General features: G+C 37.5%; 1 protein-coding gene across 3 annotated transcripts in view; it reads right to left on the bottom strand.

Moving 5' to 3' along the window:
* The window catches only part of INO80 (INO80 complex ATPase subunit), a 129806-nt gene that overhangs the window by 51761 nt on the left and 63917 nt on the right, over positions 1-14128 (bottom strand). For all 3 annotated transcript variants that reach the window (XR_003795805.1, XM_029236942.1, XM_029236943.1), the window contains 5 exons: positions 13639-13806; positions 13276-13409; positions 12190-12257; positions 11361-11454; positions 10419-10590 (listed from right to left, as the gene is read on the bottom strand). Coding sequence is in view for 2 of the 3 variants with exons in the window: in XM_029236942.1 (XP_029092775.1) it covers positions 10419-10590; positions 11361-11454; positions 12190-12257; positions 13276-13409; positions 13639-13806 (636 nt within the window). In the remaining variant the exon portion in view is untranslated. The remainder of the gene's footprint in view (positions 1-10418; positions 10591-11360; positions 11455-12189; positions 12258-13275; positions 13410-13638; positions 13807-14128) is intronic.

Here is a 14128-nt window from a genome sequence, read left to right as displayed (position 1 = left end):
CTTTTGTATATATATTTTTAAATCTTTTTTTTTTTGACTGTGCTGTGTCTTAGTTACGGCCTGTGGGATCCTTTTTAGTTGAGGCATGCAGAATCTCTAGATCCCTGACCAGGGATCGAAACTGGGCCCCCTGCACTGGGAGCACAGAGTCCTAACCACTGGACCACCTGGAAAGTCCTGTATATTTTAAATTGCAAAATCTGAAATTCCCTCAATTTCTATGAGTTAGTTGGCTCACTAGAGTCGTAGAGTATATAAAGCTTTCAACACGTATAATGCCTAAGCAGACCATAACCATGACAACAGTTTCACTAAGACTGGGACAGGAAATGAAGTTAATGCTGGTACTGTTTCTGCCAATTATCATTTTTAACATAGTATTTAACTGGATACAGTATAAAATCTGTTCTGCCTCCCCAAAAGATGGCTAAATGGTGTATTTCCTACAGATTCTGGTTTTTGTCTTTATTCTTCTGAGCAAAATAAGATTAAAAAGAAAAAAATTCGTATGTGTGAGACCTGCACTCTAACCCTTGTAAAACTGTACAAGAAAGGAGCTCTAGTCAGAGCCTACAGTGGGGAGGGAGATGTGTGAGAATGAATTCATAAAATTTTTTAACTAAATGCTATTCCTTCTTGAACTCATCACCAGTAAAGCAGGGTAGAGAACAATGAGGTTAAGAGGACAACACAGAATCATGCTGGCTTTTGTTCTACAAGCATCACAAGAAATCAGAAAAGCATTCACGTCAAGTAAGAGACTTTAAAAGGCCCTAAACTTCGTTCAAAGTACCCTAAGTGTCATTTGATCCATGTCCTTAGCCTAGTTCCTAGTTCCTTGATGTTTTTGTACCATCCCAAAGCCAGCATTATGAGAATGGTACTTCCTTGAACTCTGTAACACAGAATTCAAATTTAATATTCACTGCAGGGTAATATTCACCGTAGGGTAAGAAGAAGAGTTTTATAGGCACACTCAGTGAGGGGAAGAGCTTCTCACTGTTCACATTCATTCACGTCCATGGGTGGCAAGGAAGATGAGAGGATTGGATTAGACTGCTGAATATAACTCAGGTAGTATGTGATTTAAGATAGCTTACCACGAACAAGATGACAACATGTAGGTAAGTCAACATTCATTAACTATCTCCTCAGAGGAATAAGAACAAAGCCTTCACCTTGATCTGATGATAGGAAGCTGTATTTAGGAGACAGGCTGCTGGAACAATACCTACTACTTTTCATAAAACAAATGAAGGCACAGCTACTTTTCATAAAACAAATGAAGGCACAGAAGAGAACAGGATGAAGGGTTTTCTGCAATAAGAGGATAAAGGTGAATATGGAAAAATTAATTCAAAGTTAATCTGGTAGCTCCAAAGGAATTTTACTCAAAATTATTTTTGAATAGTACAAGAGACCTGGCACTCGCTTCCAATTTTAGCATTTCCCCTTGTCTCTTCTCTCAGGTTTGTCTGCTTAAGAATAATCCCCAACTTTACTTTTAAGACTGATCTTGAACATGGAAGCCGGATTCATGTTCTCCCATCAAAACACTGAAACATAAATTTGTGTTTACTTTACATATTAAACAAGGCTACTCTACTCCACAGTATCACAAAAGAAAGCAAAACAAGGATTTGGAGAAACAGCATCTCTTCACCATTATGTTTACAAATAATCAAAGTTACATAATCAGAACTAAGTTGGCAAATCAAATGAAAATGCAAGATACACAAAAAAACAGAGCTTGCAATGAAAAAAAATTTGCTCACAAGGAGTTAGGGCTTATGAGCAATGAATTCCAGTTGAAGATGAATGGCACATATTATACTGCATTTGCAGTAGCTAATAAAACTGTGAACAGACAGGTAACATGGAGAACAAGGAGAGGTGATACCAGCATCCCTTCCAATTTATGAACTTTCATAGCGTCACAGTCAGAACCCATCTGTTGCCTAAGCCAAAATCTCAGAACAGGGAATACCAAAACAAACGTGGTAATGAAGTAACTAATACAAAAGGCATTGAGGCTCCTCCTTGCTCTCTCTCTTGCATCACTCACTCTGGGGGAAGCCAGCTGCCATGCCATGAGGACACTGAAGCAGCCCCATGGAAAAGTCCACACATCGAGGAACAGAGTCCTCCAGCCAACAGCCAGCACCAACTTAACCAGGCATATAAGTGAGCTAACCTGGAAGCAGAAACTATGGCGCCAGTCAATCTTTCAGGTAACTGCAACCCTAGCTGATATCCTGACTGCAACTTCATAAGATTTTCTGAGTTGGAATCACCTACCTAAGCTGCTCCCGAGTTCTTAACTAACATAAACGATGAGATATTAAAAATGTTCATTGTTTTAAGCTGCTAGATTTGCGGGTAATTTGTTATATAGGTATAGGTTAACTACTACAGGGGCTAATATCCACAATTGATACCCTTTTTGAAGATGTCTAAAAAGTAGCTTCTTTCTGCTGGTATATTTCTCACTCCCAAGAAATGCCTCTAGTTCTCAGCTCAAATGCAGGGCAAAAATAACTAACGTGCAATAAACTCAATGCATGATCAAACAAATTAGCAATGCCACCCATATTTCCCAACCTCCAAGGAAAAGTTAGAACTCTTCACAAAATTCTATTTTAAATACAGAGGAAGACTATACTTCTAATTTTAGGGTGGAGGACATTCCCTCAGATAACAAAACACGAAGTTCCAAAGGGAAAAACAACACTAATACAATGCACCAAGACTTATTAAGTCATTCAGTAAACATTTATTTAACCTTGTAAGTGCAAAGTGCCTAAAATAACCCGACCACAAAGACAAGAGGGACTATGTCCAAACATCTACATTCTGTTCTCACACTTGGGGGGAAAAAAGAAATGAAGAAAAAAAAGAAAGAAAAAAAATGACAGAATTGTGGGGGTTTTTTGGCCCTGACACGCAGCACGTGGGATCTTAGTTCCCTGACCAGGGACTGAACCTGTGCCCCCTGCACTGGAAGTGTGGAGCCTTAACCACTGGACCACCAGGGAAGTCCAAAAATGACAGAACTGTTTAACAGCACTTTTTTTTTTATGTTAAGCTTGGTTTCAGTCTTTCTGGACATTGTAAAATATTCTTTATATTAGAGAAGTATCTTTCTATTAATTATAGAGCTCCTACCTGTATTCACTGGTTTTCTACCATACAAAAAGGGTAGTTAACCACTTTTGCATCCCCTATCAATCATCTTTCTTGCATGTTTGATTTCCCTCTTAGCTGCCTTTTCTTCTTTTTTCGGCTTCAAATCTGAGTCTCCTCTCTCTTACAAACTCAGCTTTTAGTTAAAACCAACTGTCCCTCCTGAAATGTCTTCCTATTCTTTTTAACTGTCACACTTCATTACCTATTTCCTAACCAGAATCCTTCTCCTTGTAAATCCCTGCACCTGGGCCTTCTCTGTTATATCTGCACTCGTAACATCAAAGAGCTCCTAATTCATTCCTAAGTGTTCACTTTAAACTTGATATAGAATTCAGCACTCCCTCTGAATCCTCTCTTGAACTCTGGGTTTTGGAAGTTATTCCTTCACTGCCAATGCTCATCCATATCCAAATCAGAGTCCATTCACCCTTTCTTCACCATCTTTTGGTTACAACTATTTCTGTTGGGTCCTTTGTACCTGATACTTGGAACTTTAGTTTAATACCCTCCTTAACATGGATTCCCACATCCAATCTTTCTTGTTATCACACTCTTGAGATTAGTCATCAAGTACCAATGGCAGAGATCCCCACTGATGTGCTGTAATGACTTGAATGATTTAACAGCCTTCCTAAAACCAACTACCCGATTATTCCTTCCCATGGCTTGACAGTAGCCACCAAAACTTTATTCCCCTAGGATTACAACAGTAGCATCTATTGAAGAAGGTGAGCCAAAAAAGGGCTGAAACTCCTGGTTTAGTATCTAAACCCCAACAGACTGGCATTCAAAGATTCCTTGGGAGAAAAGGTGACTTACCTTTCTGGCCTTTTTTCTCACTACTGCTCTGTATTTTGGCTCAAATCTTCAACTTGGAAAATCCTTCCTTCTACCCAGGGTCCCTACCACTCAAGATCCAACTTAAACAATACCATTTCTATAAAAGAGTTTTTTGTCCATTTTAACCTAAAGTGATCTCCTATCCTGAACTTTACCACTAATCATCTACCATTATTTTGGCAGTTAATTATGTTTTCTTTCATCTCTGATCTTGAATCATTTCTATTTTTAAAGTCCTTTTAACTTTGTGCATGTCTTTTTACTATATACATGAATGAGTTTTCAAACCAGAAAATAAGAGACCATGACTGTTAACACACCTTGCCCACAATAGGCACTGATGTGTGACAGGTTTGTAAACAACATTAATTACAAGTGCTTTTTCTCTGTGGGAGTAGACTGACACTGGGAGGAGGCTATTATGAAAGAACATTAGAAAAACCCCAACCCTTAAGCCAAGATCACATTCAACCACTGCAGATTCATTCAATCAATAAGCTCTTCTGATATACATACAAATTAATGGACCCATTCACTCAATCCCATTGGCCCTTGGGATCAAACAAGTGAAAACAGCAGGAGAGAAAGAGTGAAGAGTATATGGAAAAAAATAGTACTTTCTCCAGTAAATAGTGTGTCCTCCCCTCTATTAACATTCCTTACTCAATTAGCCTTCTTTTAACTGCCCGGATCAGTGGTCTCCAGAGAAATTACACGCAAGCATCACAATGTAAATAATATTAATATGCTATTATTTATGTATCATTTTAAAAGAAATAATGCATAGGTATTGTCAAAATGGATAAAGAATGTTATAATAATAGGAGACATAATCAAAATACATGGGCCTACTGGCATTGCTGAAAAGAGTTTAAACTGAGATAGATAAGCTGATTCAAAATTTACATGAAAATGCAAAAGGCCAAGAACAGTGAAGGCAATATTGAAGAAAAACAAAGCTAGAGGACCGGTGCTACCAGTTATCAAGCCTTATTATGAAGCTATAGTTATTAAGATAAAGTGGTACTGGTCAAGGACAAATGGACTAATGGAATAGAACAGGGTCTAGAAACAGACCCACACATATACAGCCACCTGTTTGACAAAAGTGATGCTGCAGTGCAACAAGGATGGTCTTTTCAACAAATGAAGTTGGGTCAAAAGGATATGGATATCTGTAAGTAAAAAAATGACAACCCATAACACAGACTGAAAACCCAGTTTCTTGTAGATCCGAATGGTATATCAAAACAACCTTTGGAGAAAAACAGAATTATCTTTATGACCTTGGTAAAGGCAAAGATTTCTTCAACAGGACACAAAAAATGCTAACGATTCAACAGAAGACAATATTTAGAGTGATAAAGTAAGTTACAGAGTAGAAGACATCTGCAATACATAAAGAACTACAAAACACCACGAAAAATACAAACAGACTAACAGAAAAATAAGCAAGGGTCTCAAATAAGCACTTCATAAAGGAGGTTATCCAAATGGCCAATGAGCATTAGAAAAGGTACTCAATATCATTATTCATAAGGGAAATATAATTTAAAGCCACAGTGAGATACTACCACATAGAAGGACTAAAATGAACAGACAAAACAATGTCACATTCTGGCAAGGACATGGAGCAACTAGAACCTCTTATACACTGTTAATGGGAATGAAAATGGGCACAACTGCTTTGGAAAACTGTCTGGCATAACCTATTATAGATGACCATATGCATACCCTATGACCCAGCAATTTGACTACTAGATATATATACCCCACAAAATACATATGAATTTTCATTAAAAGGTGTGTGCAGTAATGTTCACAGCAGCACTATCTGTAATAATAAAAACTATAAGCCACCCAAACATTTTGCCTATAGTAACTCTTACGGGGAGGACACTGAGGAGGAACAATGAATGGAAGTGGGCACAAAGGGGCCTCTGAGGTAGGGTTCTGACAGTGTTTTGTGAAGTTATCAAGCTGTATGTACACTTATGATTTGTGCACTTTCCTATATGTATGTTAGTATCTCTGGAAGAATAGCCAAGGCAATAAGAAAAAGGTTTATTTTTTTTAATATATTACACCTATTATTTCTCTCTGTCTCTCTAATTTCCTTGGCCTGTTGTTTACTAAAGGAAAGCAAATGGTCATATTTTCAGAATCAACTTAGCTGCTTCTTAGACTCGTGAATTCAAACGGTTATTAATTAATTTCATTAGAAAAAAATTTTAACTCTCTAATAATTGATTAGGGTTACTGGTTATCATTTCCAAGTTTTCCTCCTACCTCTTCAAGCTTTAAAGATGGACCCACATTTATATGTCAGTCCTTTTCTAATCTTTCAAGACTTTTCTTTGTCTTCCTGAGGTTCTAATTCACCATATGAATGATAGCAAATACCTCTCAAGTCATATTTTCAGGACATTTCCTAAAACTAGTAAGCACAATTTTAAGTTTGTTTTCTGTGAAAATAAAAAATTTTCTCTCTGATTCCACAGTAGCGTCCCTGTATAAGCAAAGGAATCTTCCAGATGATCTGTAAATTGTATTAATAATGCCAGAAGTATTTTTGTAGATCTCAATGACAACAAACAAGTCATGTCAGGAAAAGGCACAAAGCACATACATGATGAATTTATCCCACACAAAGCAACAAACAAAAAGAATCCAAGACCCTGTATCTAAATCCAACCGACAAATCCAAACATCAGCAAGACAGATAATTATTACATTTAGGTCTCACCACTGCTGTCCATATTTGAAGAGTTACCTTTGAAAAAAGACTCATTTTTGTCAATCATATTTTTGTGGAAAACTGTAAACTGGCAGGATTACAGCAGACTATGAAATCTGGAAGTGTGTTTCTGATGTGTGTATGTATGCTAAAATACCATGCATCTTAAGTTTTAGCTTTTACTTTATACTCTTAACAAAGGAATTTTGGAAATCTGTTGTAAAGGATTAGGTGTTCAAAATTTCCTTCTCTATCCTTCTTTGCAAAACAGACAATGTAATATTCTCTAAAATACTTCTTGAATAAGAAAAACTCAGTTCGGGACTTCCCTGGTAGCGCAGTGGTTAAGAATAAGCCTACCAGGGCTTCCCTGGTGGCGCAGTGGTTGAGAGTCCGCCTGCCAATGCAGGGGACACGGGTTCGTGCCCCGGTCCAGGAAGATCCCACATGCTGCGGAGCGGCTGGGCCCGTGAGCCATGGCCGCTGAGCCTGCGCGTCTGGAGCCTGTGCTCCACAACGGTGAGAGGCCCGCGCACCGCAAAAAAAAAAAAAAGAATAAGCCTACCAGTGCAGGGTACACAGGTTTGAGCCCTGGTCCAGGAAGATCTCACATGCCGCGGAGCAGCTAAGCCCGTGTGCCACAACTACTGAGCCTGTGTTCTACAGCTCGTGAGCCACAACTACTGAGCCCACATGCCACAACTACTGAAGCCCACAAGCCTAGAGCCCGTGCTCCGCAACAAGAGAAGCCACCGCAAAGAGAAACCCATGCACCGCAATGAAGAGTAGCCCCCGCTCACCACAACTAGAGAAAGACCATGAGCAGCAAGAAGACCCAACGCAGCCATAAATGGAAGGGAGGGAGGGAGGAAGACAGAAAGAAAGACTGTTTGGAGAAATCAGTGTGAGAAACAGTACAACAGTGGGAAAAGGCATATTCTAACAAAGCCATTCTTGGGGGACAGTTCTCATAATAAACTACTTTGCTCAAGTCTGAATTAGGTTTTTTCAAAATTACTTAACTTTATTTATATTATCTCTGAATAGGAGGGATATAACAGGTACATGCCAAAATATACTAAGACAGAGATGGACCTTGATCACTAACTACATGTCAGGGTAACTCTGCAATGAAATGTGCATATTGATCTCAGAGTGACTTCTGGTGGTCTCTTTCATATTCAGAAAGTGAGACCTTCCTTAAGTCCCAAAATGTCAGTTTCTTTCCTTTCTTACTATTAAAAAGAATGATCCAGAATCTTTCTATATGGTGACTTTCTTTACCTAGTCCCCTTGCTATTCTAATATCATGCAGTCACTGAATGCTGTATTTTTCAAACTGTGAGTAGTAGGGTCATGAAATCATTTTTTAGTAGCTTCCAAACTAACATTAAGAAAAACAAAAGGAAAAAACTCTGTGCACTGAAGGAGGGTAAATACTGTTTTGTGAATATTTTGTCTTAAAAATTTATGGATGTGTAATATTTATATATGTATGTAATAGCTGATATATCTACATAACTACAGGTGGTGTAAAATATTCTTGTGAGTCATGGTCAGACTTCAAAAGCCACAGATATAATGGGCTTTATTATATTTTTATTGTTACACATGGAGCTTCAACAAAATGATTCTTCATTCAGAACCCAGTCTAACCTTTAAGGCTAGATATCATGTAAAGATTATTCTGCTTAGTTGAAAGCAAATATTTCTTAGAACAGATGTATCAACCAACTCTGGCAAGATACATTGGTATTTCAATATATGTATTTTGGAGATAAGGATGGTGAGACCAAAAGCAGAACAGCATCTCTACACATACATGACTAGCTTTCAGCTACCTGTGGCTCAGTAACTCGGTGTACATTCTAAGCCACTACAAGAGCAAAGGTCTATCTATAACACAAAATAAAAGTAAAGAAGAGGACATGGAAGTGAATCTAACTTTGGAAAAACCAGTTTCACATAAAGCATATTGCCCACATCTAAATTTCTCAGGAAATTAACTGATATAAGGACCTCACTGAACAGGTGCTCTGAACACACTACTGTATTTTCATAAAGCAGAAGACTACAAATAAGTGATGCATATCTTTCAGTGTTAAGCAAGATGCAGGTATCTACATAATAGAGCATAAAAAACCCCTGGGAGAATGGTGCCAAAAAAAAAAACTAGTAAAAAAATTTTAACTGTAGTAATATAGAGTACCAATGTAAGGAAATTGGTCTACAGAGGTTAAGCAACTCTTCATTAGACATATCAGTATTCACTAGTAGGAAGTCACCTTGCCACAACTGACTATATTATTCCAAACAGGCTGGAACCCAATTCTATTCTCCTTCTGCATTAACGATCTTATCTTCAGAGTCCAAAAAAGTATATGGAGCAATGCTTGAGAAACCAACTGGGAAAACAGAAGAAGAGGAAATCATACGGGTTCTTCAGTATACAGGGGGCAAATAACCAGATGCAGCCAAAGAACATCCTACATTCGATAGCTGTATGACTGATGACACATTAAATTTTCTAGAGGATACAAAGAAAAAGTTCTACCTTCTAAACTTTTAATCTAGTTGAAGAACTACAACATATAAACATACAAGTCTCTTACTAAAACTCTCCAGTGTTACACCCATTTCATTCAGAATAAAACCTAAATCCTTAGCATTAACTTATGAGGCCTCACATGATCTGAATCTGCACCTATCACCTATCACTTATTTCCTATCCCTTTTCCCCTTACCTACTATACAATGGCAAACAGTTATATGAAAAAGTGCTCAGCACCATTACTTTCCATGGAAATGCAACTGAAAACCACAAATTCAAAAAAAATGGGCCAACAATACCAGGGGTAGGCAAGATTTACAAGAATAAATCTCTCACATTGCTGGTGGGAGTTTAACTTTGAAAAACCATTTCGGAAAAATGTTTGGCAGTGGGAACTAAATCTAAACATATGTATACATGATGATACAGCAATCCCATTTAGTTGCATGCCGCAACTAAGACCTGCTGCAGCCAAATAAATAAATAAAAACGGTACAATAATAAATTGTGATTAGAAACAGACAATGGAACACTTCATAGCATTAAAAAAGAATGCTACAGTGCAACATGGATGAATCTTACAGACATAATAATTGAGGGAAAGGAGCCAGACACAAAAGAGTACACACTGGATCATTCCATTTACATTAAGTTCAAAAACAGGGTAAAATAATCTGGGATGATAGCAGTAGAATAGTGATTACCTTTATTTGTTGATTTGTTCTGAACTAGAGGTTTCAAATGGGAAGAAGTATGAGGGAGACTTCTGGGTGCTGGAAATATTCTATACCTTCATCTAGGCAGTTGTTACACAAGTGTATACACATGTACAAATTCAAAGAGTTGTACACTTAAGATCTGTGTACTTCACAGTAAAGTCATATACAAAACATATATTAAAAAAAATATATATATATATATACACAAACACACACATAAAATGTCTATTAAGTGATATGTAATAAGCTATAACACTACACTGCTCCCACTCCTCTGGGAACTTTTTGACTCCCTCAGGTCTTCATTTACTTTATTACTTTTATTGATTCAAAGAAAAGGGAAGGGAGTACTACACAGATAACCGATGCTGATACAATTGCTTACCTTTAACAAAGGGCAGCTGGAAAGGTTGGGAAAGGAGAGTGGAAAATTAACCCCAAGAAGGAAATCCTTGTTTCTCAGATATTTCTGCTGGCTCTCCCCTTCTGGCTCTCCCCAGGAGCGCAGCTGATGGAGCCTGTAGGAGGCTTTCAGAGACAGGAAAAGAGCTAACCATCTGAAACAAACCACAGCAGACATGCTTATTCAATGCTCCATGGAGGGCTGAGGGTAGTTCATAGCAGTGAGGAACCTTGTCTCTCATTAACATGTCTCTTTTGTAAATCTTGAACATTTTAGACACAGCTCTTTCCTACTTTCAGATAAAGCCATTTCATACTTTTGTTCTATAAATTCTATCTTTGGCATGAATTGGTTTGCTACTATGAAAATGAAAATCCTCTGTAAAGCTCCTCTCAGAATTAAGGAATATTCAACTCTATCACAAAAACTGTAATAAAAACATCCTTATACTAAGGAGACAGCCTCTCCTAATGAGGTCACTATTTTTTACACAGATACAAAGTAATAAATTAAGTAACAGCCATTATTCCAAAGAATAAGAAAAGAGAACTAAGCTTCCCTGAATATGTAAGGCAGGCTATGCTGCAATCACTACTAACTAAAGGAATCATCAGTCATCATTTGCCCTGTAGAAACAAATAAAACAAAGTAGTCTACCTAGAAATTAAGAAGAACTGAAGACCTTCTGGTAGCATTTGGGAGAAGAGCCTAAATAGTTTTTATTTAAGGTATATCACGAAGCATCATGCAATTATTAAAGGATCAAAAGTATGATTTCCTTATAAAAATTTTAATTCTTAACAATACAAAAAGAATGAGAGGCTCTGTAAGAAGATATAATAGTAAATATTTAATTTCACAGTATTCGACCTTCGCCCCTGTTTATTCCCAACTGCTCTCTCAAACAATGAGCAAACTTCTCACCTGGCCAAAAGTCCCTGAAGCATGAGGTTTGCCATTTCAGCTGGAGATACATCAATAAAGCGAAGGAAAGAGAAACAGCTTTCTTCATTAACACCTGGAATATCAAAGGACAAAGTTAAACCCAACAGAAAACCAAGAGGCAATACTCAACTAAAGCCTGCTGAACTGCTGAATTTTGACTTAAGAATCAAAAACTATTTTAAAGGTTCCAATACAGCCACTTTGATATTAGACAGTATGTCATATTTTTGTACTACAATCATAAGTAGAAAAGGCAGACCTATGAGATATGGCATATATGGGCCAGAGTGGAGTTGGCTCATCAGTTACCTCTGGGGTTTTGGATTCTTGGCTAACTGCCTTCCTCTTTTTATCGTGCCAGGAAAAAAAAAAAGAAAAGGAAAACACAGAGGTGTTTCTGAACCTCTGCCTTAATACTTTGGACAATGCTCAAAGTTGAGCAGCTTCCTTTCCTTAAACTAAGGAGGAGGGACCTAAGAGTCCCACACTAACAAGAGTCCTGCATTGTCTCTATCACACCTCTATTCAGAGGGTGTAAGAAATTCTTAAGAGGCAGGTATAAAATAAAGATGGAAGGTCAATCAAAATGGAAAACAATTAATCCAAAAAAATTTTTATTGCTTCCTATTATAGCCAAAAAGTCTAGCATCTATAGATGAAGACAACTAATTTACTTAAATCTTATCAAGACTTTATAAATAAAGGCCTAGAATTCACGCAAAGCCACTACTAGTTCCAACTTAGCAAAACAAAGAGCATCCTGATAAATCCTTGGCATTCTTCCCTTCTCAAAGATCAAAACACCTACCTTTTCTGTGAAACAGAGACTGCTGGACATAGTCCGGTGCAAATGGAGAAAGAAGAACCCTTAACCACCTGTAAAGTAAGTAAATAAAATAAATCCAAACCCAAATATAAATATCAGGAACTTAACTAAACTGGAGGTTCCAAACTAAAAGAATCATTTAAGGTTTGAAACTGTTTCTACTTCTGAGAAGTTTGTTGCCAGACAAAATCATAACATATATGTCAGAAAGTACTAAGTACTTAATAAAGGTAGTAGATTATAATACAAGTTCAAAGTGGTCTCATTTTATTTCAGAGAAGCACAATTCTAGCACTGCAAGTTGCTATATACTATATTAAACAAAAAGCACTACAACTCTGGTTGTTTCCCCCTGCCCATCTAGTTAAGTACTAGCCTGGAGCTATCACAGACAAAGAATTCCTAAAATTAAACCCAAGAAATGTGTCTCAATTTCAATAATATCAGGCTAGATGTTGTTGATGATTATTTTGAAAGTACTGTTTATATTGCCTCTCTACAGAAGGAGCATTCTAAATCTATGGTTCTCAAGTGCAGGTGTGCACAAGAATCCTTTGGGAGCTTGTTAAAAAATCCAGAAGCCAGGGCCACCCTCACTCGGAGGTGCAGAATGTACATACACAGCCATTTTCTGAATGGAAATGGTTTCTAGCCTATTACCATTAACAATCACTTCACTTTTACCAAATCTGTGACTGCTGATTCTGGGAAGAAGATAAATTTGATTAATTTGAAATCCAATCAGTTCTTCCACAAGTGCTATTCCAAGTGTATAAACCGTCACAAAGCAATTTCAGTACTGAGGCAGAGACATTTGCTGATCTCTCTTGGTACAAGTACATATTTGCACACAGGTGCACATTCCTCACTCAGAAAGGCAACTGGAAGTGTCAGTTAAACTCGTGATAGTGCACAGATCCTATCACAAGATCCCTCAACAAATAGTGGTCCACCCATTGCTTAAATACCTCGTTGTGAAACTCACTCTCAATTAAATTTATCTAAGCCACAAAACCCCAAATTATACAAAAACACTCTTAGAGCAAACAGATATTAATATTTGCTCACCTGTCTCGTGAATGGTTGAAGACCCTGATCTGTCCATGACGGTAGATAAACTTTGAAATCTGGTATGGCTTTAGGGAAATATGAAATGGAGACCAAGTTTCTTGTCGTTCAAATAACTCTGGGTGATTACACACCTAACAGGAAAGGAAATGATAAGACAATATTGTCATGTGCAGACATCACTCTATGAAACGATGGAGGAATCCCAAACCCTACATGTTTACCTTTATGAATATATACTTTCCCATTTTCATCCTTTTTTAACTGCCTTTGTTTATTTGGCATCAAGGCAAGATAGAGCCTTTCTTCTTGAAGTGGGTTAATAATAAAGACAACTCCAAGGCAGCTGACCTAAGTTCTTACCTTCCTAAACTGCATGACCAGATTCATGAGGCTGCTGGTGGTTGTCTGTGCTTGCTGGGTAGAGCCCATAGAAGACTGCAATAAATCCTCAATGGAAATTTTGTTCTTTAGTGCCTGATATAGCAGCTTCTGTCGGCTGGTCAGTTGGCAATACATTAGAATCTCAATCTAAAAATCAATAAGGACATTTATATTTTGAAAAGAGTTTGTAAGAAAACTCAGTATCAGCATAAAGTTGGAAACTCATGCAAGGCAGATTATGATTGGAAAAAACAATATACATATTTCTAGAAACTCAGTATCTCTATAAATCTGTGATATGGCTAATTATCCAGAAAAATGTGCCTTCTTTGACCCTCTTCCCTTGTCACTCACTCTACATGCTGTCCCTGGGCGACCTCTTCCATTTCTAATAACCCCAACTACCATCCATCACAGTGACTTGCAAAAATATATTTCCCAACATTCCCAGCCCAATATTTCCAACTAC

This window comes from Monodon monoceros, unplaced genomic scaffold (assembly GCF_005190385.1).
Source record: "Monodon monoceros isolate NGI ecotype Baffin Bay Population unplaced genomic scaffold, NGI_Narwhal_1 Super_Scaffold_21, whole genome shotgun sequence".
In the NCBI taxonomy this organism is placed as follows: Eukaryota; Metazoa; Chordata; class Mammalia; order Artiodactyla; family Monodontidae; genus Monodon; species Monodon monoceros.
This window is presented reverse-complemented; position numbering and strand designations above follow the sequence as displayed.